The sequence below is a fragment of the Epinephelus fuscoguttatus genome, linkage group LG11, assembly GCF_011397635.1.
Source record: "Epinephelus fuscoguttatus linkage group LG11, E.fuscoguttatus.final_Chr_v1".
In the NCBI taxonomy this organism is placed as follows: domain Eukaryota; kingdom Metazoa; phylum Chordata; class Actinopteri; order Perciformes; family Serranidae; genus Epinephelus; species Epinephelus fuscoguttatus.
In genome coordinates, this window is record NC_064762.1 from 28579856 (window position 1) to 28606193 (window position 26338).

General features: G+C 40.5%; 1 protein-coding gene across 2 annotated transcripts in view; it reads left to right on the forward strand.

Annotated features, from left to right (window-relative positions):
• Positions 1-26338, forward strand: part of fam184ab (family with sequence similarity 184 member Ab) — a 230106-nt gene that overhangs the window by 126937 nt on the left and 76831 nt on the right. For both annotated transcript variants that reach the window (XM_049589644.1, XM_049589645.1), the window contains exons 10-12: positions 13660-13782; positions 16232-16393; positions 18433-18554. In XM_049589644.1, the coding sequence (XP_049445601.1) occupies positions 13660-13782; positions 16232-16393; positions 18433-18554 (407 nt within the window). The remainder of the gene's footprint in view (positions 1-13659; positions 13783-16231; positions 16394-18432; positions 18555-26338) is intronic.

Sequence of the window (26338 nt, forward strand, 5' to 3'; positions counted from 1 at the left end):
GCTACACCAGAAGATGCAAACCACTCATTAGCAAGAAGAATAGGAAGGCCAGGCTGGAATTTGCCAAAAGGTACAGAGATGAGCCTCAAAAATTCTGGGAAAAAGTTTTATGGACTGATGAGACAAAGATTAACTTTTTCCAAAATGACGGAAAGGCGAAAGTTTGGAGAAAGAAAGGATCTGCTCATGATCCCAAACATACAAGCTCATCTGTGAAACACGGTGGAGGTAATGTCATGGCTTGGGCTTGCATGGCTTCTTCTGGGACGGGCTCTTTCATCTTCATCGATGATGTAACACATGATGGCGGCAGCAAAATGAACTCAGAAGTCTACAGAAACATTTTGTCTGCTAATTTAAAAAAAGATGCAACCAAACTGATTGGGAGATCCTTCATCATGCAGCAAGATAACGACCCAAAACACACTGCCAAAACAACAAAGGAGTTCATCAGGGGCAAGAAGTGGAAGGTTTTAGACTGGCCAAGTCAGTCTCCAGACTTAAACCCAATAGAGCATGCATTTTACCTGCTGAAGAGGAGACTGAAGGGAGTAACCCCCCAAAACAAACAACAACTGAGAGAGGCTGCGGTGAAAGCCTGGAAAAGCATCACAAAAGAAGAATGCAAAAGTTTGGTGATGTCAATGGGTCACAGGCTTGATGCAGTTATTGAAAGCAAAGGATTTGCAAGTAAATATTAAGTCTCATTCACTTTAATCTATTTTAAGTTTATATGTTCCAATACTTTTGCTCACCTAAAAATTTTGTGTTCCATTACAAATAATGCTATCTTCTAAGTTGTGTATCAGATCCAGATGTAAATACCTGGAAGTAAAAGCTGAAATGTTGATCTCTTGTCTCATATTCATCTTTTGATGTCAAACCCAAATATTTTCAGTCTACAACAAAAGTAAACGAATTGGACTCACTGTTCCAATACTTTTGGAGGGCACTGTATGCGAGTTTCTTTTTCAGCTTATGGTCAGTCACCTGGTCGCTACCTTTTCATAAAGCCCTTATCTCACCTTCATGCTGTGTGAGTACACGCCCATTAATGTGCTGAACACAGATAGTAAGAAGAAAATACAGGCAGAGAGCAGAGTCTCTGCAGAATCATACACTGCCACACACTTCTAGTGGGTCATAAAAGGGTACTTGGCCGAGTTTCAATCTGCTTTGTATCTTGACAGTGTGGGTATTGTGTAAATGAGCTGTGGTAAACTTCCCTCCAACGCAGCAGTACCTACATCTCCATGTTCCACTCCTTGCACAACTCCTTCCAATAACACAAAATGTGTCCGTTTCGCTGGCTGTCACTCAAACTACAGGCTGTACTTAAGCATTTTCATATTGCCTGCCTCTGATACAGCCACCACTGAAACAAAGAGTATAAAAGAGGATCAAGTAACAGACGTGCCCTCCTCTTTCTCTCTACCTCTTAAACTCCCAAACTCAAAAGTCAGAACTAGACAATGCCAACCAAATATAAACCAATGGCATTACTGCCTCTTTCTCACCTAAAACATTTTTAGAAACATATTTTAGTGCACTGTTTAGCTGTGCTAGTGAGAGTCTGTGAACAGGAAGTGGGCGCCATAAAGTTTCCTGCATGGTGGAAACAGAGGTTGAAAAAACTGAGATTAAACAGTAAAACTAAGCATCCATCCATCCATCCATCTTCTAACCACTTATCCTCCTAAGGGTTGCCTGGGGGGCTGGAGCCTACCCCAGCTGACATTGGGCGAGAGGCAGGGTACCACCTGGACAGGTCACCAGACTATCACAGGGCTGACACATAGAGACAAACAACCATTCACACTCACATTCACACCTACAGGCAATTTAGAGTCACCAGTTAACCTGCATGTCTTTGGACTGTGGGAGGAAGCTGGAGTACCCAGAGAAAACCCACACTGACACAGGAGAACATACAAACTCCGCACGGAAGAGCTCCCCCACCCGGGATCGAACCAGGAACCCTCTTGCTGTGAGGCGACAGTGCTAATCACCACACCACTGTGCCGCCCCTAAAACTAAGCAGTGTTGTTAAAATATAAACCAAGATTCTGTTACTGAGCTGCCTATTTCTCGCCTCAAATGTTTTTAGAAACATGTTAGATCGATGGTTCCCAACTGGTCCGGCCACAGGGTTCAGATTATTCCTTAGTTATTAGTTCAAGGTTCACATACATTTGGCATCATACTTACATGTTGTGTTTTCTCTGGTCGTTTAGCGCCAATTTCAAAATTATTTGTGCCTTTTTTACCACAGGGATACCCTAGTTTAATGACAACACTATCTCTCCAGCGGGGAACTACTCCTTTAAGTGATGATTGAAAGCAAGGGTGTAGGTTTTGTTGCAAAAATTGGCAGGAAGACATTAAACTAGGGATTTGAGTCCTCCCTCAGGAAATAACAATAATCTACCAATCCATTTCCTGCATTTTGATCATTTTTTCTGCGCAATTTTGTGCCTTTTCTGCTTCAGTTTGAGGTAAAAATGTCTTAAATTTCATCAAAATAGAATGTTTTCATTGAGGGGGAAGAATACACTTGTCCTAAATATTAATGGGGGGGGCATGTTCTCTGCATGGCAAAATCCTGCATGGTATATCTGTTAGTAAAGGCTAGATTCTAGTAATGATTATGAGCAAAATGGCACATGATATCAGCTAAGAGTGGTTGAAAAAATATAGATAAACATCATTAGCGACAGTACTGCTTATCTACTGTAGACAACATCTCTCATGTCTCTTAGACGTTATTTGCTGTAAACATAAGGGTGATAGGAGCTGGGCATGGCTTCCTAAAGAGAGGTTAAACTGTGTTTTAAATACAAACTCCATCAGAAATCTGATAGCTGTGATACACACTTGAAAAGATGATGATTTTGTATTCAGCTGAACTAGAAAAGGAGACAGTTTCAACACAAAGCAAGAGACCATTTTTCAGGGAATGTTTGGATTTAATGACTGGACGACAGGATCTATTACATTTAAAAGGACCCTCGGGTTGTAGCAATTTTTATAGGAGACATCATGTGGAACCAAGAACTTATTTTGTAGTGTATTTGCCTTCCAACTTTATCCAGCTAGCCTGCATTTTTCAAGATCAGAGTGTACTCATTAAAACCAAAGCAGGGCTTTAAGCTTCTTTTTCTTTTTCTTTTACCTTTACTGCAAATATAGCAGAAGAAAAACATCTAAAAGCTGTTACTTTGAAAAATATTGATCAGCTCTTCAGTGCAGGAAAAATGAGTCAGTGAAGCTGATGCCTATAATCACACTTGCCTGCATCCTTTGATATCATGTGAACAGGAGCAAAACCAGCAGCAATTTCCAAAGGTGTGACTGCAATGAATGAGGTTTGGGATTTGTAATCTCAACACAGGGGTGATATAAAAGAGCGCACACTGATATTGAAGCGTAGAATTACTACAGCATCACACGTAAGTGACAGCAGCTCAGATACCTGCAAAAAGCCTGTTTGTTTAGGCTTTGAATGGACTAAAATACATCAGAAGGAGCTACAGTGAGTTAGAGCATGGCAAAGGAGGAAATGCAGCCTACTGACGTGGGAGCACATTTATATTTATCACTCCTAAATGTCATCTGCAACACCTCTGAGCTCACATAACCTGGGCTGGTTGAAATGTGAGTAACCCGGAGGAGCTATTGACGGTAATATAATGTTACAAAAGAGATTCAAAAAAGACAAATAGACATAAATTCTAATGAAAACAAAGTTTGGAGATGTGGCAGTTGCTGGGAGCCACATGCGGACACGATATGCAGCCCGCCTGATGACTCACACAGGTGATAAGACGCTCCAGTGTGCTTTTTTTAGGGTGCTACTACACACAAAGGCACAGAGCTGCTTTAGCGTGCTGTTGTGCAGGAAACAATAAGGTACTAATTAGACTGACACGCTACCTACACATGTTAGGAAGTGTGGAAATTCACAATAAAAGCATCCATTCATTTTTTAGAGCTTAGAAATGTGAAAATTTTGATTAAAAAAAGGGCCAGAAATTAAACTTTATACTTTATATATTCTGATATTTCTTGCTTTAAATGATGACTTAGGCTTTTATATCAATGCTATTGAAGGCAAAATGACTATGTGACTTAATTATGTTAAGCACCAAAATCAGGGAATTAAAGTTTTGAAAAAGTGTAGGAGTTTTGCCACTGAAAAGAGTGCAGGACCCTTAGATTTAAATTCATGATGGTGCTTGTTCGCTGATGACATTTACTGCACATAAAACTGCAAGTGGAGAGTATAAAGTGAGTAAAGTAATCAAAATTAGGACAAAATGATGGGACAGTGAAAGAGATTGATGTGAGCTTTGGCTGAGGGATGTGAGTCTTGCAGCCAACTGGTACGTGCGTATGTGTGTGTGTGTGTGTGTGTGTGTGTGTGTGTGTGTGTGTGTGTGTGTGTGTATGTGTGTGTGTATGTGTGTGTCTAAAACTTGCAGCATAAATATTTCACTGCTACTTACTTAGCACAGTGTGTGGCGACCCTAACAGGGTTTAAGCTCATACATACAGTGTACACCCACTTCTTAGATGGCGCTTTTACACTGCTTGTCTACTGCATATTCTATGGAATATATTTTTACTCCTTGGGAGGAACATGAGAGTTTCTTTGGGAAGCAGAGAGTTTTTTTTTATCTCCTTCCTCAGCAAAAGCTGGTGTGTTAGCTATTGTGAATTTCTCTTGAAGGTACTTCAAAGAAAACAGATAATTTGTGTTATTAATATTCCTGTGATCTTGAACATTTTAACCTTTTTTGTGACATGAACCAGACAACCTAGAAATCTAAATTTCAAAAAGAGACAAATCCTGAAAATGCACACGGCTGCCTCTGGAGATACCACAATAGGGACAATTTTACATTGTAGTGCATGTTCCAGTAACATAATCTGCCGTTTTGGCATAGTGTCAGAGAGGTGTTGGTTCAACTCTGTGGTCATTTTTAAGGCTGGGGTTCAGTTTGTTGTACTTTAGTGCTGGATTATTGTTATTTTTTGTTTCGTTACTCATAGACTGTATAGAAAGATGGACGACATGACAGCTCCCCAAAAGTGAAGCCAAAACATCTTGATTGCTCCCTGGCTGCTTCCTGGTGGCTGGCTGCAGTGTAGGTCAAAATCCTACCTTCTCTTTATTAGCAGAAGGGATATGAGCCAAAATAAAAAGTCAAAGATCTTCCTGATGAGTTTGGTTTTAATTAGTTATTTGATGCTGTAAAAAGAGGGCGTGATAACAGCTGTGATTGACTCGCGATTGAGTTCGGCAGGTGGACCAAAGCCCTTTTTAGATAAGAGTTGTGCAAATTTGCAGGAAAGCCCAATCAGTCTTTTTTCAGCATAGGCAGTATAAAAACAAAATCAGGGAGTGCGGCAAAATGCCACCTACCTACTTTTGTTTATACAGAATGCGCCTTTTTCTGGGCAATGGGGGGCGTGAGCAAGTAACAAAACATGTAGCTCAGTGTGTGACGTAAACAGTAACGTGGGAGGGAAGCCACGGCTGGGCAGTCCTTCGGCGATTCTCTCGTAAGTCGGCCCATCCTTCACCGTCCCCGTCATCTGACGGTTAATGGCCTCTTTGTTTGCGAGGACAAGGAGGGCGCACAATTCCTTGTCTCCCCAGTTGCTCATCTTTACAGTGTCTGTCAGGTTTGCGTTTCCCTCTTGCTACTAGCTGCTCGCTAATTCCTGCTATCAGCTGTTTCCTGTTTATTCACCGCCAGTGGGTCGCACGTTCGGCGTCATCAACAGCTCCTCCCACAAGTCTCCAATAGCCCCTCCCGTTGCGGAAGGCCGCCTCGGTCTGTTTAAACTGAAAGGGTTCCGCCAATACGTCTACCCTACGAGGCGCAAAAATTGGGCACCTCGGATCAACTCACCAATCCGGCTCTGTGTGTATAAACGTTCGCAGCTTGCTGGCAAAACGGCCCAACATTCACGGCAAATCTGGCAGTGTAAAAGGGGCTGAAGTTACAGCAGCTCCATACCTGATCACCACTGTGCTGACTCTGGCTCCAACTGATGTCACCAGCACAAGATGGCAGTGCCCATGGATATTTTGGCTGGAAGTGGAGACGTGTCTTCCATCTTAATATCAGCCCATGGCATTGATTTGTGTTCCATTGAATCAATCCAACTTTCTACTGATTCAAGCCAATGTATTCACAAGTCAAGGAGACAAGGCAAATGTTAAATGAATTTTGCCCTGATGATCCAAAAGTTACATTTCAGAGTAGTCCATCACCTCTTGATATTCTATGCTATATACACACTATAACATACAACTAATATGTCAAAAAGCTTGTTAGATCCAAGACAGACCCATTCACACTCACATTCACACCTACTGTACAGAGTCACCAATTAACCTGCATGTCTTTGGACTGTGGGAGAAAGCTGGAGTACCTGGAGAAAACCCACACTGACACATGTTCCTCAGGGTTCAAACCCTCCACCCTGGGTTCGAACCAGGAACCCTGTTGTTGTGAGGCGACAATGTTAACCACTGCAACATCTTTCAGATATCTATACAAGATGATATGGGATTGATGGTGGATATTAATGACTTCACCCTCACAACATATAAAGTTTAATTTAAGGGTCTACTTCCACTGACCTCACTGGCTTCAACGAAACAGCTCACACCAATTTAAACAAGCAAATAAACCAATCTGACTGCAGCTTGGCACAAATCATACTCGTGTTCCCTCTTGTGCTCGGTGTTCAAATAGTACCGAATACCCAAATTTCCAGTATCATGACAGCTTTTGTATCTGGTGTGAGACAGTGAAATTGCCCCCGGAGGATTACAAACCGGGCCCTGGGACTCGTTTAATGAGCCTTAGGTCTAGCTGTTCCAAACCGCTAATTTGACTGCAGCCGAGGCATGCAGCTCCACCAGCCTGAAATAGCCTCGTGATGATGCCTAATCTCCACAGGGTCCTTTATTCCAGTCACACACGGCCATGTGGAAGCAAGTGATCAAATATTCTCTTGCATCAAAGTTGCATAATGAGGACGTGTTTTAAATGATATTCCACAGTAGACCCGATCAGAGCTGACAGCTACATTAAGAGAAGAGCGTTATGCATTTCCTTAGTTATTAGATATGCATTCCATATGCAGGCTCTCTGGCCCTGTGTGATTTTCATGGCCTCATATTCCCTCCCACTGATATAATTTTCCATTGTTCACTCCTGGTCATGATTATCCTGCTGGTGCTAGTGCAGAAATGTCCAGATTGAACGAGCGACAGGGAGGAGGCAGCATTCATTCACTCCTCATTTGCTCACCGCTGCTCTATTTTTAAACTTTTCTGCAAAATCACGGGGGCAGACAGATGAAGAGAAATGCCTCTTCATCCCTTCATTTCTCATCATTTGATTCTTTTGTCTGATCCAAGTTTCATCACGTCTAGTTAATCATCTTTTCTTTCATCACCTCTATTCTGTTATCGCTTTAAATTATAATGAGAGTTGTCTGTGAGAAGGCCAGGTTTGGAATTTAAATGAACAGGTCTGCAGTACCTCGGTCTCGCCCCTCTATATCGAGCGGCAAGGTATGACAGGAATCCTGATGTGTCATATTAGATTCCTCCCCATCTAACTCTGTCTGTGTCTAAGTCGACCAACGGCCGGAAGATTCCATCTATCATGTCCTCGATTTCATCAGACGGACTCACCTTGCATATCAATAAAGATTTCTACAACTTCAGTTTTTCACATATTGAGAAAAAAATTGATGTATTCATTGATCCATTTTGTGATTGAATGATTATATTTCATGGTTAGGATTTTGGGTTATCTTGATGTGGGGCATTGAAATGAAGTACAGCTGCAGTAATACAGTGTCAGGGTCTCACTGTAGTTAAGAACTTCACCTGCAAGGTCACCTTCTCTGTCTTCCAGAATGAACACTAGCAGGAAATCTTGTGAAAGATGGCAGAGGAATTTAAGCTGCTGTACCTCAGTATTTATGATGAAGACATTTGGTAGCAATATTATCCCTGTCATTAGCTGACCGTAACAAAAATGATTGGCTTGTCTAGTTTCCACTAAATCTAGAGTACAGCTTTTCATTTAAATAGCTCTGTCATACTTCCCAACTTATTTAAAGTACTTTATATACTGATAAAAGTGCAGGACAAAGTGTTTAAAACTGCACTAATAAATATTTTTATATTAACAATGGATCAAATGACTAAGTGTAAATGGAAGGGGATGCCTGTAGAGACAAACCCACACAGATGGCCACACAGCTCTACAGTTCCCATTAGCTCTACGAAGCATCGCAGCATCCTTCAGCTCATTGTTTTGGTTTTATGGCCCACTATTTCACAGTTTTGGTTGAGTCTCTCTGCATTCATTAAGCTGGATTTATACTTGTGCATCAGCTATATGCAGAGCCTATGCCATTGTGAGGTGGTGTGTCAGTGTCACTCTGCAGTTACACCTCCAAAACACTAGTCGGCAGTGGGGTTTCTGTGAAGTGCTGTAATGTTTAGTTGATTCAAAACACACATTAAACATGGCTTAAAGGGCCAGTGTGTAATATTTGGCATGGTTTATTGTCAATCTGAATCTGAATATTCTACCCATTGATATGTTTATACAAGTGTATAATCGCTATAAAATAAAATTCGTTTGGTTTTCGTAGCCTTATAATTATGCTTTTATATATATAATATAGCAAGGGCCTTGGTTTAGAGAGGTCACCATCTTGCGCCATGTATGTACGGCAGACCGAGTGGACAATCCAGCCAGCCAGAGAACGTGTTTCGCGTGTATAAATGAACCAACGAAGACAGCGGAAGGAAGGAAGAAGGAGGAAGAAACAGCAAAGAGTGTTAGTAGTTCGTTGATAGAGAGTAGTGAAAAGTTTTTTTAGTTATAAAGTTTGCGAATGGACCACACTTACCACGCAACAGGAGAGAATGAACCCGAACCGTCATCTACGAGGAAACGAAGACGCAACTTCATTCCTTGTGATGCACTCTCTGTGGCGCTTTTCCTCCTGATGATATATCTCCCCAACAATGGTAGCAGTAGCACTGAATCCCATTCTGTGCATTCAGCCTCTCTTCTCGCCCGCTCAGCATCAAACACATGGAGTTCCTCATCTGTATGCTCCGGCTCAAACAGGTATGGCTCTGGATCTGTGTCTGCTACAAGAAACTCTTCAAAATCGCGTTCGAAGTTGTCCATTGCAGCTACTATAGTCCGGAGATATTGCTAGGCTAAATAAACAGCTGAGCACTGTTTACAGGCTACGCTGTCAGTCAGTGTGCGGGCTGGAGGTTGGTGGAGCAGAGAGGGGAGGGGGGTCCCCACCCAGTATGGTAAACGTGTATGTGTGTAAAGTTATGAAGTGTGTCTGTTACGCTAGAAGAGTCAGAGTTTGGGACGGAGTGGAGTGTTACCGGAGTTTCTGGAGTGCTCAAATAAACTGGCCTTTTCCCGAATGCTCCTCTGGTCTCCTGCTCGTGAGGGATTCATTACAATATTGTAACATGGCTTAGATTTCTAAATAAACATTCACCTCGTCGCTAGATAGACCTACTCCTGAAAAACTCGTGCACATGGCTTGTCCTACGAGGCCACCGTCATTTACCCGATGGGATGGGTGAGCGAGAGAGCCCTGCAATTTAGAATTTGACCACTGATGTCACTGTTTTCAACCCATTTTACACAATGGCCCTTTAATAGAGACAATTTCAAACACAAGTACACAAATCAGCTTCACTATAACTCGCAGCATTCACAGACAAAGCACATTTTCCCTACAAATACAACATGCTAATGTTTTTAGCACAAGCCTTTAGCATTTTATATTGTATAAATTAGCCTTTTCCTCTTCTCTTATGACGCGATAGACAACAGCAACATTTACCAAAGGTAACATTACAAAATTCAGCTCTGTTACAGCTCACAAGGTTCACAGACAAAACAACACTGTTTTATACTAAACACAGGCGCAACAAATACAACATGCTAACATTATTAGCAAAAGTCTATGGTATTTTACATGGCATAAATTAGCCTTAGATTAGAGCTGTTTCCAGTAACAGCTGTTTTCAACAACAACAACAATAAAATTCTGATAATCCAGCAGGATGCTACTTGCCCAGCACCAAACAGCAGACAAGCAACATAAGCAGCTAGCATTTAGCACGCTAAAGAGACAGAGGTGAAAGGAGAGTAAACACTGGACTTACAGTCAGTTGGTGGATAGAAGCTTAAAGGTACTGGGGGTTTAAATCACTAGTTTCAACTCCATACACAAAACTTAATGTTACAATATTTGCCAATATCACAAAGTCTGCCACAACACAAAATCTATTTAATCCAGGTGCTGTGATCAAAATGAGATTATATCATATGCCCATTTAACACAGTTGGATATAGCCACTCATTTCTCTTTTACTATTGGCCTTAAACAACAAAAAAACAAAACAAAACAAAACAAACAAACAAAAAAAAAAACACAAAGGTAATTGTTAATAATTGTAACTGGTTAAGTGAAGAAAAGTTTACTTCAGATTGACTCCACCAACACATAAAGCATGGCTGAACAACAAGAATATTTTGCAAAAGCATAAAATTCAGCTCAATAATAACTGTTAAGGTTCGTAGACAAAACAGTCGTTTTTTGCTTTTTTTTTTAATTCAGCACTTTTACAATGCATAAATTAGCTTAGTCATTAGCAGACTCAACAAATTACATGTATTATTTATACTTTTACTTACTGTTTGTTTAAGTCACTGCATCTCCCGACAAAACAACACAGATGAATTTCAGCCGCCATGCACGTGTTTCGGTGCAACATTGTTGAAACAGAGCAGCTACAGTAATATTGCTGTAGAGAGAGCAATGACTTAATGGAGTGAGGTGCCAGGTCCATCCTGTAACAACATTGTTTGCATGGCATTTGGTTTTTATGTTGACCAGTCTTTTTCTCCAAAATATTTCCCCATATTTCTTCCCAAGAGAGGAATAAATATCCTTATTTTCTTTTTCTTGGCTGCTTACCATTGTCTGCCTGACGCTACTGTTTGACAGTAACACCGACGTGCCTTGGGTGTTTCAAAACAAATCTATTTCAGTATGCATGGCAGATTTTGGATTGTTGATTACTGAATCAATAGGTCGCCCAGATCAATGGATCAATTCAGAGACTGTAAGGAATGCATCGACACTAGCAAAGGGTTAGCACACAGGTAAAACAAAGCATTGTAATTATCCCTAGGGGAGACTACGCAACATGTAGAAATAGAACAAAGTTTGAAGTCATTTATCCTGATTTTTGCCTGAAACCCATCTCACCATTAGCTTCACAAGCAAGGAGCAGTCTCAAGGAAAGCCTTTGTGAGGACCTGTGGGAGAAGAAGGCTTCAGGCGAACAGCAGATCGGACAGATCTTGATGCAGCTTGGGATTTCATCATAGCCTGGAGGTGGGCAGGTATCGGCCCCATCCCTGTTTTTTTTAGGGTTGCATAAGGGTGTGAAACTATTGCATGCAACCAAGGGGAGCCGGTTGGTAGGTAAAACAGGAGCGGACTGACGTGTGAGTGTTTGAGCAGATTGACATTTGCAAACTCTGTATTGTTTTGAGGCCAATCTGTGATTCTTTGCACCAGATTGTTTTACAGATGCATATTTGTGTCAGTCGCCACTCTCCTCTCACAGTTATTACCCTGCCAATGTAGAAACTTCCTCCATTCTGTGGCTGGTGAAATACAAGATGGTATTAAGCATTTCACATGAATTACTGTGATTTTTCACTCTTTCTTCCATTCAGATGAATTTCTGTGAAGTTCCATTCATTTTCATGAAACTGTGTCACAGCAGTCAATACACTGAATGTTTTTTTTTACAGCATTACAAAGTCCATCCTTCTGTGTAATGAATAATGGTGGCAAATTTCATTTGACATTACAGCAATTTCCCTCAGCTCTAATTGTCCTTGGAAAGCAGCAACCATTGCATGCTATAACAGAAATCGTTCCCCATTAATCAGCAGACATAATAAGCTTTATTATTGTAACAATGCGAGAGCTCTTTCTCTCTCTTCTCCGTCAAGGACAATGAAATAGTTTGAAGTATTTTTAGAATTTTGCACAGATGAATGCAGTGACTGTAATGTCAAACAAAGAGGAGTGAGGGAGGCAAGTTCTGGATCTGCATCACAGCTGAGGAAATACTGCACATAAACGAAGGATTTGAAGTTGTGTTTGTCAGAGCTGATGTCCATTTTTCAGTCACTGTCTGGAAATAAATCTTTTTAGTGTGTCAGCGTTAACCTCCGATACATCCACTTCCTGTTTTTAGCCATGCTAGTGGCATGTCTGAGAGTCTTCAGAGGTGTAAAACACCATGAATACTAATGACATGTTACTTAGCTTCCAATAAGACATGCACAACCTTACTGATCAGGGACATGAGCTTTTTCACCTGCTTGTGAATTATTCATCCAGGCACAGAGAATTTTCCACTCGACCTATAATGCTCGTTTTCAGGTTCATACATGTATTTTGGGTTTCTACATCGACATATTTCCTCATACTGTCTGTGCTGGAACACAGCTATATACATTGTTTTTTTGTTTTTTTTTTGAGATGATCTGTTTTAGTGCCCGTCTTAGCCCCCCTCCCGAAAAAACCCCAATCTGCCTTAATTGGGCAACATTTCCAGGTCCTCTGTTGGCATCTCTGCTGCATTGTTAAAGCCAGGAATGACTATATCAGAGACTTGTGTCACTTTCTATCATGGAAAATCACCATTAAAAACTTTTAAACACAAACGGACATGTTCCAGCAGGGATGTGATCCGAAACTGGGGAGAGATGAACAACATCAGCAATCAAGATTACATGTTTCCCTGATGTTAGCATGTAGCTATATGTAGCAGTGTACTTGCAGCTGGCGAATGCCCGCATAAAGCGGCACTTTCTCCTGTAAAAAATCACCAATAAAAGCTTTTAAACACAACCAGACATGTTCCAGCAGGAATACAATCCAAAACTGGGGAGAAATGAACAACATCAACAATGAAGATTTCATGTTTCCCTGATGTCAGCATGTAGCTACATGTAGCAGTGTACTTGCAGTCGGGGAATGACAGCATAAATCAACACTTTCTCCTGGAAACAAAGTTGCCTATAAAAGCTTCTAAACACAACCAGGCATGTTCCAGCAGAAATACAATCCAAAATTGGGGAGAAATTAACAACATCAGCAATCAAGATTACAGGTTTTCCTGACATTATCATGTAGCTACATGTACCAGCGTAGGCTAAATCATGCTAACACTTACAGTAACATGCATAATGAAATCAGTCATAAGCTGACGTCAGTTTGTGTTTGAAGTAGAAAAAACGTTGGAAACAGAGTATTCAGAGCACTCTGAAACCTGAGGTTTTTGCTCACAAGGATTGTTTTTACATACGTTTAAATCATTATTTAAATCATCTTAGTATGAACATCTGACAATGTAACACTACATATATATGACAGAAAATTAAGAAACTCTTAGTAGGTTCCCTTTAAGTACTTTGTTGATGCTTATTTGCCTTTATAGCCCACATGTTTTTGACAGATGTGTGTTTCTGGTGGTTTCCACAGGAGTTGGAGCAGCAGTTTGAGAGGGAGCGCCTCTCGCTGGAGGAGCAGAAGACAATTCTCAGACAGCAGCTGGATGAACTGAGTCAGGAGCTGACCTCTAAACTCACTGCAGCCAATGAGGAGGTAGGAAATCTACAACTTAACATTTGTACTTATTGTGCATCAATGTCAGATCAGTAATAGCTTTGAAATAACTTGAAGGTTACAAACAATTATGTGTTTAAAAGCATTTTAATTGTCTTTAGTTGCTTCCTTATCAATTATACACTCAGAAATACAACTGTTTTACTAACTAAACATCAAAAACTGCTAATTTTTAAACAATCCAAGGTTGATTTAGTACTAATTGTGATGTTTTCGATCACATTAAATGATTTTTTTTAGTATTATTTAGTTTGTTTACTTGTTATTGTTATTGATTTGTGGATGTTTATATTTCCATTTTTGAAAAACTCTGTTAGAAGTCCTCGTTCATGTTGACTTAAAAGTTGAATTTAAAACTTTACCAATCTGTTGGCAAAGATCTTGTGATACCATTGAAAGCTTTGTTTGTGTTGTTCATAATGAATTCCTCATTCACTGCTCTTAACCTCTTGGTTGGTAATGTCACCTCCAAAAATTGAAAAACCTGGAGTCTGAATCCTTAATACTGTGTGTGACCTGAATAATAAATAAATGATAAACAGTATTTACCACTTGAAAGATGAAGTAAACAGTATTTTCTGTTCATATTTACAGCTAAAAAAAATGAAACGAGGGCAGCTTCCAAATGTGCAGCTCCCATTTATATGTGTTCTTATAAGACACATTAAATTGACCTATGTGGACAATAAACTGTATAAACCCAAACGTAGCCCATGAGTTACAGCTGTTTAACATCCCAAACCTAAATGGCTTATAGCTTTCTCATTATATGTTATTATTTTTTAGAGTTATAAGGTATTATTAAAAGTGATTTAGAATGAAGCCATCTGTTTAACTGCTTCAGTCAGCAGAATGCAAAGATATATGCCCCTGTTCATGCTCTTTGGTACCTTATGTAGACATTAGCTTTTGGATGCAGCTTTCCGAAATACAGTTGCTGGCTGCTTATTCATTCATTATTTAAAGTAATACCTCACCCACAAAATGACCATGTAAATCAGCTAGTCGTGCCTTGTTACCTTGAATCTGTGAAGAAAATGTTGATTTGCTCGCATGCCTCCATGGTAAACGGCAGACATGTTGATTTTTTGCTAATTGGGGACCATGCTTAACAGCAGCAAAACTATATCGAAACATCCCTTCACAATCTTTCACACAACTCATGTAGTATAATCCTAGTCTCCTCAAGACGTATGCCCAGTGCTTCCCAAACACATGCATTTTGTTTAAATCTGAACTGAAAGTAAAACTTATCTCCAATACTGAGTTACTGAATGGAAAATGCAAGTGTTTGGGAAGTACTGAGCATACAACTAAATAATTGAGACTTGGATGATACTGCACGAGTTGTGTGAAAGTTCGTAAACAGATGTTTTGATATAATTTTGCAGCTGTTAAACATGGCCCTATTGTCATGAGTTCTGGGTAGTGACCGAAAGAATGAGACCGCCGATACAAGCAGCTGAAATGAGTTTCGTCTGTAGGGAGGCTGGACTCAGCCTTAGAGATAGGGTAAGGAGCTCAGACATCTGGAAGGAGACTGGAGTAGAGCTGCTGCTCTTTCACATCGAAAGGGGTCAGTTGAGGTGTTTCAGGCATTTGACTAGGATGCCTCCTGGGCGCCTCCTGTTAGAGGTGTTCCAGGGTGGGAGGGGTGGACCCAGGACATGCTGGAGGGATTACATATCTCATCTGTCCTGGGAACACCTCGGGTCCCCAGGAGGACCTGAAAAGTGTTACTAGAGAGAGGGATGTCTGGGGTGCTTTGGTTGGTCTGCTGCCTCTGTGACCCGGCCCTGGATAAGCAGATGAAAATGGATGGATGGATAAACGTGGTCCCCAATCAATCAATAAATCAGTACGTTATTCATGAATTCAAGGAGACATGGCATGACTAATTGATATACAAGTGGTAATTTTGTGGGTGACACATTCTTTCCATACTGTTGGTTGATTTTGGCCAAGTTATATTCAGTTTTGGTGCATGAGTATTGAAACTGTTGGAATTTTAAAAGAATGTCAGGGACAAGGAACCTCCATTCTTTATCTCACAAAGGTTTGTTAAATCCAGTCCCTCCTCTTTGAAAACATTGTTTTCCTGTTTTTCTACACGCTGTGTTTGCTGCTGTTTGTGCTCTCCTAAGTTGAGCCATGCTTTTAATGTCGGGGCAAATTAATATCTGATGCATTGCAAAACTATGTTGCCACGTCAGCAAAAAGTATATAGGCCAGGCTCATTTAGAAATCTGAAACAGAAATGGTTATTGAATGCATTTTTGATGGAAATTCCACCTCGCTGAGCATAAAATGCTGATGTAGTTTCAAGGTTGCTGCCACACTGAGATACAGCCTCAAGTGCAACAGAGCCTGCGAATATAGTTTATTCTCTCTAACGCTCCCTCTGTCTGTCGGTCTCTTTTCCCCGCAGGTGGTCCGGCTGCAGGAGGAGGTGCGGCAGGGGGAGCAAGACATCGGAACAGCAGAGGGACAGATCTCCACCCTGAAGGAGGCACAGGACAAACTGCTGGAGGAGCTGGACGCTACCAGGGCCCGACTGAGAGAGACCAGCAACCTGCTGACTGCACTGCAGGTCAGCACAAACAAACAAACACATGCACATTTGTTTATTCTGTGCTTGTGAGGGGACTCATTGATAAAGTGCATTCTGTAGCACCTATACCTGACCTCAACCATCATAACAACATGCCTAACATCAAACCTGAATGGTTTTTTTCAACCTGGACCCTATTTTTCCATGTTATTTATGTTTAAGTGACTAATGGAATCAACATTTTTTGAAAAAGGGCCAATTTTTGAGAGACCAAAACAGGCTGCGCTGTAACTCCTATGGGCAATTGTGCACTGTTAGTTCATGTCCACTAAAAGTGTTTGTTTTTGCCACTGACAGGCTCAGATTGTTATTAGAAGTGTCTGACAACATAACATGGAAAATTATGTGTCCAGTGTAGGACTGTATTCTTGGTGTTTTTGAGAATAAATATAATACACAAAAAAATTGAGCACAGCTTTAATTCAGGCAGGACACGATGTCAAGCTCAGCTCACATCCCAGCTACATCAGCTGATCTCAAACAGCCCAATCAACTGATGGAGCAGCTGATTGATGGAAGGGAGTCAGCTGATAGATCACATGATTCCTTTCTATGCAACCAATTGGTGAATCTCATTCAGGGCACCCTATTTAAACTGTGCTGGCCTGCCTATTGTTGCTGCTTCCTCTGCAAGCTGCTCTGCAACCCATCTCCACCCCAGCTCCTCCTTTTCATGTTGTGTCTGATTTATCGATGTCTTTTCTGTTTGTCATTGATGCTGCTCCGTTCTGTTCCTGGGAGGTCTTTGCTGCTGCTCTCCCTGCCTTAGGCTTTACATGTAGGCGCATGGAAGGGCAGGGAGGATTCGTCTCTCTGCTTCAGGCTTTCCATGTAGGCACATGGAAGGGCAGGGATGTTTGCTCTCTCCACCTTTGGCTTTCAGCGTAGGCCTAGGAAAGGCAGAGAGGCCCCAGAAAAGGGCCATACCACCAAATATAAAACGACAAATGGAAGTAAAATTTTCTTTCCTCCATTAAGCGAGACATGGTTATACATACTAACAATCAGATCAAATTAGTGAAAGGTAAGGAAAAACACTGAATTTCTCTGTAGAATTTTTTTCTGTAATGTTGTAGGACACTTATCTTAGCCTGTCAGAGGCAAAAAACAAGCACTTAAATTAATGGCACACAATTGCTTGTTGGGACTATATTGCAGCCTGTTTTACTGCTCCGGCTGCAGCGATCTCTCTCAGTAGTGGACCATTCTCAAAAATGGTTGTCTCCATTTGTCACTTAGACACAGAAACACTGGAAAATAGAGTCCAAGATGTCACAATGCCAAAGTTTATTTTTAACTTAAACTTCATCAAAACTAACCAGGTGTTAACTCTCAAGCTGTTCCCAACAAAGTCCTCACTTTTGACGTGTAAAACTCAAATTTGTCCGAAGATGGAGGTGCAAATACACAAAAACACACCATACAACAACACATACTGTATCTTGTGGGATCAGCTGGATTTTTCACAGTATAGCTTGACCCTCAAATTCATTAAGTGATAATGATGTTTTATTAAAATAAGAATAAGAATTTCTTGTTTAGGTTGACAAACAATCCAAAATCCAAAATATTCCATTTACAGCAAAGCAGCATATTCTTTATAATGTGGCTTTTTGTCTTATTAATGACAACTAATCACTTTTTATATTTATCAAATTTATTTTTGTTTATCAGCTCCTCAATCTTTGAATCATTTCAGTTCAGCAACGTAGACTCTGGGTTTTACCAGAGTGGGTTTTTGAAGGACTTCCATGTCATCAGCGTTTTCGATTGACACTGCCAATAGCAACATTTTGTATGAGCTGTCAGCCATGTTACTGCAAAGGCTTTAACCTTTTTTCACGCTACAGAAAATCCCAAAAGTTTTCAGAGTTGCCTAAAGAAATGGATTCTTGTCAGGGCGGAAAAAACCTCTGAGCAGCATTTAAACTACGATGGCTCACCAACCAAGGTCTATCTATGTGTCTGTCTGTCAGTCCCTCTGAGTTTGACCGACCGTCTGCCTGCCTGTTTCTCAGGGAGAGTTGGAGACCCAGAAGCGTCATCATGAAGCCAAACTCATCACCACCAAAGAAGAGGAGAAACTTAAGATGGACAAGATGGCTCTGGAGCTGGAGCTCAAATGGACTGAAACACTCAGGTAGGTGTGTGTGTGTGTGTGTGTGTGTGTGTGTGTGTGTGTGTGTGTGCATGTGTGTGTGCATGTGTGCGTGCGTGTGAGTTTATCTGAGAGGCAAAGATAGAGTAACACTCACTGTCTCCATATTGTCTTTTAACAAAGAGAGACCATGAAATTAAGACTGGATGGGAAATGGAAGTCTTTCTGTTTCCCTATTTTCATTTCTCACACTTACTAGAACACACACATACACAGGTCATTCAGCTCACAATATTGACCGTGACAGAGCATTATCCTTGGAGGGCTCTGCAACTCCTCAGCTCGATCCAGTGTTAAAGCCCCCAGCTCAAAGTCTCTGTTAACGTCCACAGACCTTTCGAAGCGTTATTATTCAAAAACCTCCAAGAATGAAATTGACTGTTTTGAGGTGTGAACGGATGTACTCTTCACATAGTGATGTCAGCAGCCTCTAAATGGCTCTATTAGACTTTATCTCAGCATTAAATAGTGTCTTGGTGGTCAAAAAAACACTTAAAGCTTTTCCATTTATTTTATCTTTTTTATGCTAAAGTGACTCTTAATGGCGCTGAGTGCCTGGGTTCTGTTAGATCGCATCTATAATCATTAAGAAGTGATATGAAGTTTCTGCCTAAAATCACAGGTGAATGAGTGGATATGCATATAGTATAACAGTCATTCAGTCAGGTGACTGGTGAACTTTGGGGCATGTTTATGCCACATATATTGCTTCAGCTGTTAAAGACTGAGCCAGGTTTGGTTCATCCAAATAAAAAAAAAGGACCCTGTTTTGGTTTTGCAGAAACAGTGTCCCAGTTACCCCGGTTAATCCACAGAACACATTGTCAACTGTTTTTATGAGGACTATAATTTCAGTGGAAAGTAGTTCCAGTGAAAGCTGTTCCCAGTGAGGTTTTTGGATTATCCAGAGTAATTGGGGCACTTTTTTCTGCAAAGAGAATTTGCTATAGATTTTTCTTTAAAAGCTATTTTTAATGCTGTCAGCGCCACAAAGGAAACTGTGGTCATGTCTTTTTTACTGGGGCGGCAGTAGAAATCAGACACACATCTCAAACATGAACAGAACATGAGACAGTTGACACCCGGGGTACAGACACGTGAACATTGGCAGTGTACTGTCTGCAGTAGTTTTGCAGGTTGACGCTGTGTAAAGTGCCCCTGTTGTTGGAAGCTTCACCTAAATGTCGGTGTTTGTCCACACTGGAGATAAAGACAGGACATCTCCTCTTGTCCTAAACTTCCTGCCGCAGCAAATCAAACATTATATATACAGTTAACTATTGGGCACCATAAGAAATATTTTCAGAAGGACACCTGTGATACAGGTTATATTCTTGTATAGCAGAGCCCCTGGTGGTTTAGTCATTTTAATGTAAACCTGCTGTAGTTAAAGTATGAACCTAAAAACTTATTCAAGTTAAAAAACTAATTTAAAGATTAGCAGTCACATCTGACTTTAAAATAGTCTAGATACTCAATATTAAAAGCCTTTAATAGGGTTCAGGAGAAAAAAAAAACTATCCCCACTTTTGACTGAGCTCTTTGACTCTTTAAATCAATGTTGTCAGTCACCTCTTAAAGACTCTGTCTTTAGGGACTTTCAGACCCCCTGGGACCCTGAGCCTGTGTCTGGTAAACCCAGTAATCCATGATCTCAAACCCTGGACAGATAATGCTAAATTAATTAGTAGGGATGCCCCACAAAGGTTGTTAGTCGGCAAGATTTCATTGGGAAGAGGCCATGCTCAGCAGTCAGGAGTCATGTTAATGTATAGGGTTATTCCACAGGCTAGTTAATAACATGTCGGGCAGGAAATCCAAAGTGTGGGATAATTTTGAGAAGGTGAAGGACGAACCCAAGGTGATATGTAAACTCATCTTCATTGGTCGACTACAAACATGACATATCATCTGAAACATGTAAGTAGCTACATGCCCATTAGCTACTTAGCACAATCATTACTGCTTTGCCGACAGCGTCATTAACAGGCGGCTCGCTCAGTGTGTGACGTGCACTTGTAGATAAAACATAGGCCTATATTAATGAAGGTTCATTAGTACGGTTTTGTATTTCTCTGTAATGTAGCACAGTGTTAACAATGTTACTGATACTATTCTTTCTCACACCTTCAACTCAAACCATTGTGTTGCCACGCCCAAAATATATCATTTGATAATTAAATTGATATTCTAAAAATGCGGGCGACCAGTTGACCAATGGCCCTAAATGATGACTAGTGGTCAACTAGGAAAATTCTTTGTCGGCGGCAGCCCTACCAATTAGAACCAGATACAAGTACTGTATGCTGGATGTAACCCCTGACTTTCATCACAGTGTACCTTTACGCCACCAATATTAGAGCAGTTATGTTTTGTTTTTGGGGTTTTTTTAAATGCAGGAAAACCTGCTAAACATTAGGGTAAGTAAACAGTAGAAAGCAGCATGGAGGCCAGTGAAAATTATTCAGCGGTTACTACTTTTTTAATATTTGTTACTCGTTCAGTCTCTCTTAAAACTTGTTGCCAACTAATTTGAAACAAGTGGCAAACTTTGGGGCTGCCAACGCAGAATTGACAAAAAATGCAGTTCCTTAAATGGCCAGTTGAGGCTGGCTCCAAGAGTGAGCCAATCCCCATTGACCCCTATGTTGAATGCTCAATTTCATAGCTGAGATAAATGACAACTGTACAGGTGTTCATTTTTATTCAACTCACCAGTTTACATTAAATATGGCTTTAAGTTATGCATAATTATGGCATGGCTGCTATGGCATATATGGGGCAATATGTCATTAGTAGATTTTTACCTTTTTCTTCTTGTTTATGGATCAAAAAAATCTAATTAATAGGCTGCTTCCTCTCATCACGTGCTGCTCCATATACCTGGTGATTTCTTTGTGTCTGCTGTAGTCTTGTCTCAACCTGCAAGGTTGTTTAATCTGTTAATACCCCAGCTCTTTGTAAAGGTCACACTTGATATTGTTTGATATTTTTAGCATTTCCTCTCTATCTGAGCCCGTGGATGTCTTTGTGCCTTGCCACAATATTTTTCATTACTCCGCTCCACTTCTTGTATCACTCCAGTCTCATCCTTTGTTCTCCTTTGTGCTCTCGCTGTCTGAGTGAAGCCAATTGCATCTCATAACACCGACATCATCAAGTCAGATCTCTTTGTATAAATCAGGTCACAAATTAACCTATTCACCTGTTAAATTATACAGGGGAAAAAAAGGCAATTACAATTTAGTTAACACCAGAGATCTATCGCAGCACCTCAGAGCAATCTTTCAGTCTGACTAAACCTATAAACGCTAACATTACCATAATCTTAAACAAGCTTCCGTCTCAACCAAGCCGCAGATCAGGATCCTAAAAATGTACCTAAACGTTTTTGATGACTCATATTGGCCCTCATGATCCTCTTCTTTCAAAGTTTAAGGAGAGGGAAAAGCACAACAAAAACAGAGGGCCAATAAAAGTCAAGTCTTACGTCAAATTATGAAAGAACTGATGTTATAGTACCAGAAGGCAGGAACCTTCAGCATCCTTCTCTTCCTATCTCGGGAATCATCACAACCTAAATCTGTCAGCGGCCTCTCTCCAGACAGTTGCTTTCTTTTTATATAACTCCCTAGAAGTATGAATGTTTTTTCTTCACCCAAACACAAACTTCTCCCTGCAAGAGACATACTTCACTAATCATGTAAATTTAGCTGATTGCACCTGCTGTATACTTAATATACTGTTTTTAATCAGTAGGGAGGCGGCTTCCAGACAGGCCAAGAATATCGAATATGTTCACTGGTGGAATGTATATTTACTCAAGTACCGTACTTAAGTACTAAGTCAAGGTGCTTGGAGAACTTTAATTTTATGCAACTTCATACTTCTTCACCACATTTCAGAGACAAATATTATATTATTTATACTCCACTACATTTGTTTGACAGCTTTAGTTACTACTTACTTCCTGTCCAGTGAAAACCGTGTATCTCCAGATGTGTTGACTTTGAGTGTTGGTGATAAACTGAGGGAGGAAGTGTTCCTTTATGTGTTGAGATTGTTCTCCTACTTCTTAAGCTAAATGAACTCTTAAAACTGTCTTGGTTTTTCTGACATCATTAAAGGTTGACTTTTTAGAGAGACATGGTTCTCACAGAACAACCACACCACAAACTTATGATGTTCTTGTAGAATGTGATGGATTGTTGTAGATTAAACTACCCAACTGTATTTGAAGGAGTTAACAGCAGTAAAATGCAACCTACACTAATGCAGCAGTAATACTAACCCAAAACATCAGATATAATAGCAAAACACTGACAAGGCTTAGGCTCTCTCATACTTGATTGACAGAATAGGTCGACTTCCTCAGACTTACTAAAAGACTTTTATGACTCGTCCCAGAATGACATTTAGCCCCATTTCCACCAAGTAGTCCAGTTCAGTTCAGGTCAGTATGGTGCACATTAGAACAGTGAATTTTCTGTTTCCATTGTAGTAAGTTGTGGATCATACTGATAGAACTGTCCCCATTATTCTTCATCCCTCTGTTGGGGTACTGAGTTAGAAACACTGTAGTCCGTTGATTGGTCAATAGAGAATTGTTACTCTTGCTCAGCTGTGAGTTGTGGCTGGTTTTGTAACCACAATCAATCAAACCATTGTTTGTTCAGGGAAAATTGACTAAGCATTTAGCTCATTTACAGCAATGTCCTGAGTTCATATTCAATGGGCTAGAAGGATGCAGGTATATAATAGTCATTGCAATAAAGTGTTGAAAAAAGTCCATTAAGGCAAATAAGTTGCAGCAATGTCTATCAAGATCAAACTTCCCTGCTGCACAGTTTCTCCTACGATCAAGGGCTGAAACTATATTATTTACAACCACAGTTGCTGCTGTAATGGCGCTATGGCCGGATCTGAACCCAGACTGGCAGGGACTTAAAATAGCATTTGCAGACGAAAAAGACATGATAGTTTGGAGATAGGCCTATAGCTATCCAGATCATTTATATCTCCTCCTGTATTTAGAGGAGTCAACTGCTACCGGCAACTTTTGAGGTACAATGTTTACTTGTAATGTTACTCAGTGCATGAGTTGGTGATGTGAATCTATCAACACACCTAAATTCGCTATGACAACTTAGACTGTTCCATTTGTTGTTATTGTCTCTTTTGCATGACGTATTCTTTAGTGATGATTGGATCTTTGAGCGTTTAAAAAATGTACATGAATTTCTACTGGATTATGTGAACTGCATATATTCTGTTGCCTCACTTGGAGAGAAATTGGCAACTCTACACCCCTGCTCTTGCTCAACAAGAATTCTGCACACAAACCCGCTCTTTTAAATATCCAATCGAGAGACACTCTAAAAATGTCGGCCTGCTAGCCCTGTTCTTTGGACGATAAATAAGGTGCAGACTTCCCTCTGCATCAAATACAACGAAAGCTGGACGGAGCAACAACCGCACCTACATTTAAGAGAACTGTATGCGGTGGAAACGGTAAATGGATCTACGGTCTAGGTACACGTCCAAAGGGGTTACTTTTTGTTCTAAAGCTACTATACCAAAAGTTTTTGTTGGAACTGCGGTTTGTGTTGCCGCTCTAAAGGTCACAGTTTTAAACTAGTCTATAACAATGCTAAACGGTTGCAGTTCCACTCCAGAACTACTTGGTTAAGTTTAGGCAACAAAACTATGTGGTACAGTTTAGGACAAACATCATGATTTGGATTCAGATAGTACTTTTCTAACTAAGCGTGACTTACGTGGCATAGGTGACATATGACATGCCACTTAACATAAGACACTTCACATACCTCACTAACGTATTATGCTACACATACTAGCATACTAGGCTATCTGTTACTAAAGCAAGTTAAAGTTGACTTCGGGATACAATACCAGTCTTCTGGGTGAAAGTCCTGTGTTTGTTTGACCGATCCACTGCCTGCTCGCCCACCCTATATGGACCAACATTACACAAAAATATTATGTAAATTCTGTCCCTTTTTTATGCTACCTTAAGTCACTTCTTCCTCTGCTCCTGTCATAATTGCTTCAACCACTAGAGGGGGCCATCTTACAATTAACATATGGGTTATAACAAGCTGTTGGCACATCTGACCTATATGGCCATTTTTTCAGTTTGAGCAGGCTGGACAGGGAATGTTTTACTGCACAATGGATACTTTTACTTTGATTACTTCATGTACGTTAGTGATGATACTCACATACTTAAGTAAGGCTTTGGTTGCAGGACTTTTAAGAGCCATCCGCCAAGAACAATTACTGTAACGATAATGTGAGCATCCACATTGATGAACGATAATTTTCCGTAAAGCACAAATTAGGATGGATTTTGATTGGTTATTAGTGTTTCTGTTGTTTATGAAATCATTCTGAAGGTGATTCAAATGATATTGTTCACCACTAGTTGTGGTGTGAACTACACCATCCACTTGAATCAAAACCATTTTTGAAATGATGTAGCTATAGTTACCGTTATAGATATCATTCTTGGTGTGGACGGTCCTTTACATGTAGTGCAGTATTTTGGTATTAGTACTTTTACTGAACTAAAGGATCTGAAAACGTATTCAGCCACTGAGTATTGTTTTTATGGTTTGAAAGTGTCTTGAATAAAACATGACAACAACCAAACACAAAGACACTGACAGTGACGGTGTGACATTAATGACGAAAAATGGCTGCATCAGAGACAGATTAGGGAATGCCTGTTCTAATTTTCTGTCTGCTCTGCTGACAAACTGACTGTGGCCCATTCAGTTAAACCTCTAATAAATCTCAGAGTCATAATAAGATTGGATCTTGAAAGCAGAGGTCCACATACGGTAGAAATAACAGCGTTCCAGCGTGCTTGTACCGAGCGTGTGTCTGCGTGTCACTCTTCCCCTCCTCTGCATCTCCTCTTCATTAGCTTTCACTCACCTTGCTTTGTCTTTCGGCGCACAGCTCTTTATTCTCAGGAGAACATCTATTCATTTGGTGAGTTGGGGTGAGTACACAGTGGTTAGTGAGCCGTCTGAATTAAGGAGGCTGGCTTTAATCCCTATTTCACAGTGGAAACAGACGGTTTCTCTGTGATAGCATAATCATGGAAAGAGCTCTGTGGATTACCAAATGAACAGAGGAGGTTGAGCGGATCAGCAGACTAAAGCGCAGACAGTATGATGTTAGTTTGTCCTGGTCATACACAAGATCTTGTGGAGCATGTTAGGGTCTTGAATCTTTTGCCTCTTAAGCCAGTGTGTACTGATAAGTGGGTCTGATCTAGGGATGGCAAAGACTGCGGGTCGGTTTACCAAACTGAAATACCTCAACAACTATTCAGTAGATTGCCAAGAAATACCATAAAGACACTCATGGTCCCCCAAAGATGAGAAATAATGACTTTGGTGATCCAACCTCCCTCAGTAGTATCACCCAGCAGAGAGCAGAGTTTGTACAAAAAGCCTCCTGCAGGTTCTGTGTACACTGATATTTGGGAATGTGTCTAAACTCTGTACCTCCGCCTGTGATTTGACATTGACAAGGTAAATATCAGAAGGACAGCTAATATTTAATTACCCTCATTACCACATAAAGTAGCTCTTATCACATCTTAGTGTTTTTATGAAAAGCTTTTATTGGAGCATTGTAACTTTGAACCCAAATTAACAGGAAAGTACAGGATATGTCTCTTTTAAAGTTTCACCACAAATACTTAATTTCCTGGTCATTCTTTCACACAGCCA